Genomic DNA, 6,003 nt, shown 5'->3' with positions numbered 1-6,003 from the left:
ATATTATATTAATAAAATATTAAGGTTCGTGAACTATTGAACTAAATAATTTGAGCTCGAGTTTGACTCGAAAAAAATTCGAACATGTTTGAGTTCGGCTCGAATTAGATAAGTTCTTATACGAATCAAATATTTATCGAACTGACTCAAAAAACTTATGAACCAACTTAATTCATTTACAACCCTATTTGAGGCCATGGATACACCCAGGAGAAACACCCAATACATATGTCCTTGCTCCATGATATAACGAGGCCTATAAGTCCATCAATTATTTTTGGACGAAATTGACTAATTGGAAAAATAGTTCAGTGTACATAAAATTGTCGAATCGATTGTTACTGTAACATAATTGATTGGAAAAATTGTTCATCATCGCATAATACTATCAAATCGATTGCTAGAGTTCCTCAATCTATTCAGAAATCTATTAGGTAATTATGGAGCGGTAAAATAAATATTGGATATATAATTTGATAATTTGAAATTTTAACTATATGATTCAGGTACTCCGGAACATAATTAAGTGATTCAGTAATTCTCCCAGAATTTTTAAACAATAAAAATATCAATATCGCTACTAGTTTAGTCGATTGCTCAGATGATGTAAAGTAAGAACTTCAATTAATGATGCATCATTCACTATCGTGATTGATGGATATATAATAGTTCTGAGTGTTTTCGTGTTTATCTTGATAGATTCTCCTTTGCAATGAGCTGCCATTCCGAAAGGTTGGCTACCTCATCGAATGACCTTATAGGTCTAAATTCTTTGATACATTAAGACCTCTGTTTATTTTAAAGAAGGGGATCACGCTAAAAGCGCAGATTTTATGAGATTACAAACACCTTTTAGTGGATAGAAAATTCGTTTTGTCATTTGAAATCCGATGGATTTTTTATTTTTATGTATTCTAAATTTTATATTTAAAAAATCTTTTAAAATGTATATTTATTTGATGGGGATGGGCTCCATTAAATTTGTTGATGTGAAACTCTGTTCTCCGATTCGGCGTGGCCACGGCTCTCCGCACTCATCGCAGGGATCTAATGTCGAAGATCAAATCCAGCACGCCGCCGCCGCCGCTCCTCCTCGTGCTCCTGCTCCTCAACTTCCATTTTCTTCACACTCCGGCGATCGAACTCCTCTTCAATGGCTTCAAGTCCAACGATCTTACCCTCTACGGAAACGCTTCTCTCGAACCCCATCCTTCCTCATCGGATCTCGCCAGCAACAGTAGCGGCCGCAGGTACCTCTCCCTCACCACTTATTCCAACTATTCTGTAGGCCGCGCGCTCCTCCCCTTCCCCGTCCGCACCAAAGACGCCAATTCATCCGCCGTCCTACCCTTCTCGACCTCGTTCCTCTTCTCCATCGCTCCTGTTCCCTCGGTCTTTCCTGGCCACGGTCTCGCCTTTTTCTTTGCTCCCGCCGCTGGTACTTTCGACGCCGTCGCTTCCCAGCACCTTGGTCTCTTCAACTTGACCTCGAACGGTGACGCCGCCGCCCGCGTCGTCGCCGTGGAGTTTGATGTCTTTAAGAATGAGGAGTTCCGTGACATCAATTCCAACCACGTCGGCGTCGATCTCAACTCTCTCACCTCCGTATCAGCAGCCGCTGCCGGCTACTGGCCAGATGAAAACGGTGCTTCCTTCGTCGACCTGACGCTTAACGATGGGACCATCTACCAGGCCTGGGTGGACTATGTCAGCGGGCGGCTTAATGTCACCATGGCTCCCGCCGCCCTCTGCCGAAAGCCGCTCCGCCCACTTATATCCGTCCAAATGGACCTCTCCAACGTATTCCTTGATGAGATGTACGTCGGTTTCTGTGCTTCAACAGGGATGCTGGTGGAGCGCCACCGCATCCTAGCTTGGAGCTTCAGCAACTCCAACTTCTCCGCCGGCGACGGTCTAATCACCACCGATCTCCCCAATTTCCTCGAGCAGGCGAATGCAAAATCGAGAAAAGGCCTTATTGTTGGCTTCATTATGGCAGCAATCGTTCTTCTGTTTTCTTCAGTTGTGGCGGCAGGGTTGTGGAGGAAGTGGACTCATCGGAAGAGAAAGCACAAACGAGTAATTGAGGAAGAAGAAAGTGAGGACAAGATCGAGGAGTGGGAATTGGAGTATTGGCCTCATCGAATTGGGTACCAAGAAATCTACGCCGCCACGGAAGGTTTCTCCGAGAGCAACCTGATCGGCCGCGGCGGCCACGGCGTTGTCTATAAAGGGATTCTCCGTGGCACCGAGGTCGCAGTGAAGCTCTTTTCCCAGACCAATTCGGAGGAGGCAAAGTACTTCGCGGCGGAGGTATCCAGCCTAGGCCGGCTTAAACATCGGAATCTGGTCGGCCTCCGCGGCTGGTGCCGATCCCGGCGTGACCGAGGGGCCACAATGATCTTGGTGTACGACTACATGGAGAATGGAAGCTTGGACCGCTGGATCTTCGGAGGCGGGGAACAGCTGAATTGGGTTTCGAGGGTGAGTATCCTCCGGGACGTAGCGGAGGCACTGCTCTACCTGCACGAAGGATGGGGCGAGTCTGTGGTGATCCACCGCGACGTCAAGGCGAGCAACGTGATGCTGGACGCCGGGATGATCGGGCGGCTGGGGGACTTCGGTCTGGCGCGAGCCCACCAGCGGGGCTGTGAGCTGGGCACCACTAGGGTGGTCGGCTCAGCAGGGTACCTAGCTCCGGAGGTGGTGCGCACCGGGCGCGCGACGGCAGCGACGGACGTTTATGCCTTCGGGGTCATGGTGCTCGAGGTGGTGAGCGGGCGACCGGCGGCGGCGGAGGGGTTGCTGCCGTTAGTGTCTTGGGCACGGAATGCTGCCGCTCGGGGTGCTGCTCCGGTGGACGCGAGAGCGAGGGCGTCGGAGGGGTACGACGAGAGGGAGGCGGCGCTGTTGGTGGCGGTGGCGCTGGCGTGCACGCGGGATGACGCGATGGAGAGGCCAACGACGAGGCAGTTGGTGCGGATGTTGGAGGCGTGTGGGCAGGGCGATGGAGGATCGACCTCCGCTAGGCTGCTGGCGGTGGAAAACTTCGGAGAGGCGTGGGCTGCCTTTCCTGTTACCCCTCGGCAGCCCACGCCGGAGCTCCGACATCTCACGTTCCTGGAGCTGCAGCAATCTTTGTCCTCGTCGTCCTCATCAGCGGTCAACGCACCCGGCAGTCTCGTGGATGACCTCTGAGCATGACAGATAGTGGTGGGTTTGTGGTTGGGTGGGGTTTTGTTTTATTTTATTTTATTTATTGTATTCACATTTTAAAATATTATATTTTGTAATTTTTATAAAAGAACAAATATTCTCTCATTATCGTGCGTCGGTCGCTGCCAGTCACGGTCTTCAATCCTGCAGCAAAAAAAAAAAAAAGGTTCCCTTTCTCCGTGGCCACCCCACAAGATTTCAGAGGAAGTAAATCATAATTAATGCTGAGTAAGAAAGGTGACTGAGGTCGAAAGAATTTTTGACGCAGCAGATCAAGATTTTATTTCCTCACGATTTCATTGAGAAGTTACAGGCACCTAACCCACTGATCCAACCCGTGAGGCCTTCAATCCTGCAATAATGACAAGAGAAAATGGTTCCCTTTCTCCGGCGGCCTCCCCCGCCGTTTCGCAGTGAATCTAAATCATTAATTATACGTACCGTTGTAGTTTTAAATCAAACCGGTGATCTTTAATTTGAAGCCATTGTCTTATTCTTGTCGAACAACATCCAAACTCACTCACTTCTAGTGCTTCGCCATTTGCCACCAAAACGGCAGATCATAATTAATCTGATTAAAGGAATACAATGCGAGAGTTAAATAAAGTAGTGGTGGGTTTTCATATGAACAAATTGATATATCTTGAAGCTAAGCCAAGCATTTGACCTGAATTGCAGGTTTTCAAGCTTTTATTTATGAAAGAACCAAGTGCAAATCACACAAATTAAAGCAAAGCAGCAAGGAATCAGATTCAATGCACAGGCTTACAACTAGTGCTGCAACTTCCTTCAATTTGCTCACATGAATCTTCAAAAATGCACATATGACTTGCGGTGGCTTTTTTTTAGTCTTTTCCTCTATGGAATTAATGCAAAATCGTTGCCTTGCTTTCATGAGTTGCATGTGATATTGATAATCCTATCAAAGGATGATATTAAACTAGTAGTGTCAACAAACTATGCCTTGCTTGCTTTTCCTGAGCTGGCCATGATATGAGTTCATGACTTTCAGGACAAACAAAAAAAAAAAAAAAGCTAAATAACTTTAAGCCTCATTGTATTTTCTATCTACTAGCAATTTGTTCCATGTATTTAAAAAAATAACATTTAACTTTTTTTTACCAGAAGTTAAAAAAAAAATTATAAATAACCAAAATAACTCATTACTTTACTGATCTATGTTGAAATTATTTTGATTGAAATATTCTTACTGAAAAGTAACTTCAAACTTCTAGACAAACAATAAGTAAAAAATAAAAAATCTATCGTGGAAAGTTTCATCTTAATCAAACCTAATCTATATATAGGTCAAAAATTTCACTTGTTATTTAAAGAAAAATTCTCATAAAATTTATATATACATCAGTATAAACAATAGAAAAGTAATAATTTTGAAAGGGATAATCATCTAAAAACTCATTTCATCACTCTCACCAAATCAAAAAAGATCCAGAATTTTAAATTGATGAATCAAAATCAAATGAAGATAGAATAAAGTTTAACATTAAAAATATCTTCATCATCATCAAATGTGATATACAATATATGAGTGAAGTGTTGTTGTAGTAAAATTGCACCAATACACGCATCAAAAACATTACAAAATCTAGGAAAAAAGTTTTTTATAAGTTGTTGTGACTACAAAGTTAGTGCTCAAACATCTTAATATGTCACATAAACCCAAAACCACTAATATCTAATGAATGTCAATTACTATTTGCATGCAGAAAAAATGATGAATATAAGTACTTATGAATGAATGAAATAGAAGAAGAAACACAAGAATTCAACAGCTTCACTTTTCAAAAAATTCAGATTAAGATTAAGCTTTTAATCGTCATGTCAATTTTTTTTTTTTTTTGCTTTTCATTTTTTTGTCTAAAAGTCTAAGGTTATTTTTCGATAAAAGTGTTAGTAATTTCATTATTCAAAATTAGGATTTAGGTCAGCAAATTAAAATAATATATTTTTTTATTCATTTACTCTTTTTTTTTAACTTTTTGACTTTAGGTCAAAGAGGATTAAGTATTATTTTTTAAATAAAAAAGATAAATTACTATTTGATAGAAAAGGACTTAAAGTTATTTAACCTAAAATAAATGAAATTACTTAAAGTGCGTTGAGCTCTTCCTTTTATAGTGCTATATTACTTTGTTCAAACCTATGTACCCTTTAATGACATAGGTGCGCCTAACGCAACTTATGATAACCCAACAAAACTAGTCGATTAGATTCATGTCATGCTCAATCCGATCAATTCTTTTTATATCTTATATACTTAGACATTTTGTATTGGTAAAATGTTGCTTAGGAAAATCTAAACAATTTCAATACAAACAAAAAGGGTAGACAATAAACTTGGCATGAATAATAAATGGAAAAAATGGTATTATATTCTTTAGTATTTAAAATGGTAATTATTTACTTAATTTATAAATTTACTATCAAATATGCAACTAAAACAATGGCGCATTAATACGCCAATTAGTTAATCTATCAATTATCAGCTCCCATATTAGTAAATTAATATATCAGCTATTTTTCAAATCAAAATTATAGCAAAATAAGTTTTTATTATTATTTTTTTTTTAAAAAAAGGAAGCTATAAAGACGAGAGAGGGCAGGGCGCCTCTATATATATACACGAGAACTCCACACGCGTTTAATTTCCCTCGCTTGCCGTTCTCGCTCTCCCGCTTCCGTCGCTGCCCCATTCTCTCCTCTCCACCGTTGCTTTCGCTGCCCTCCTTCCTTTTCACGCCCTAATTTTATAAAATCTTAGTTTCC

At 41.4% G+C, this 6,003-nt stretch overlaps 1 protein-coding gene across 1 annotated transcript; it reads left to right on the top strand.

Moving 5' to 3' along the window:
* The first annotated feature begins 976 nt into the window (after positions 1-976).
* On the top strand, positions 977-3,237 carry LOC122012387 (probable L-type lectin-domain containing receptor kinase VII.2). The gene has a single exon (XM_042568902.1). The coding sequence runs from the start codon at positions 1,051-1,053 to the stop codon at positions 3,196-3,198; it is 2,148 nt and encodes a 715-aa protein (XP_042424836.1). The 5' UTR covers positions 977-1,050; the 3' UTR covers positions 3,199-3,237.
* The last annotated feature ends 2,766 nt before the right edge of the window (positions 3,238-6,003 follow it).

This window comes from Zingiber officinale, chromosome 8A, assembly GCF_018446385.1.
Source record: "Zingiber officinale cultivar Zhangliang chromosome 8A, Zo_v1.1, whole genome shotgun sequence".
NCBI lineage: Eukaryota > Viridiplantae > Streptophyta > Magnoliopsida > Zingiberales > Zingiberaceae > Zingiber > Zingiber officinale.
This window is presented reverse-complemented; position numbering and strand designations above follow the sequence as displayed.

Coding starts and splice junctions, on each gene's coding strand:
- LOC122012387 (XM_042568902.1), top strand. CDS start 1,051: ATGTCGAAGATCAAATCCAGCACGCCGCCGCCGCCGCTCCTCCTCGTG.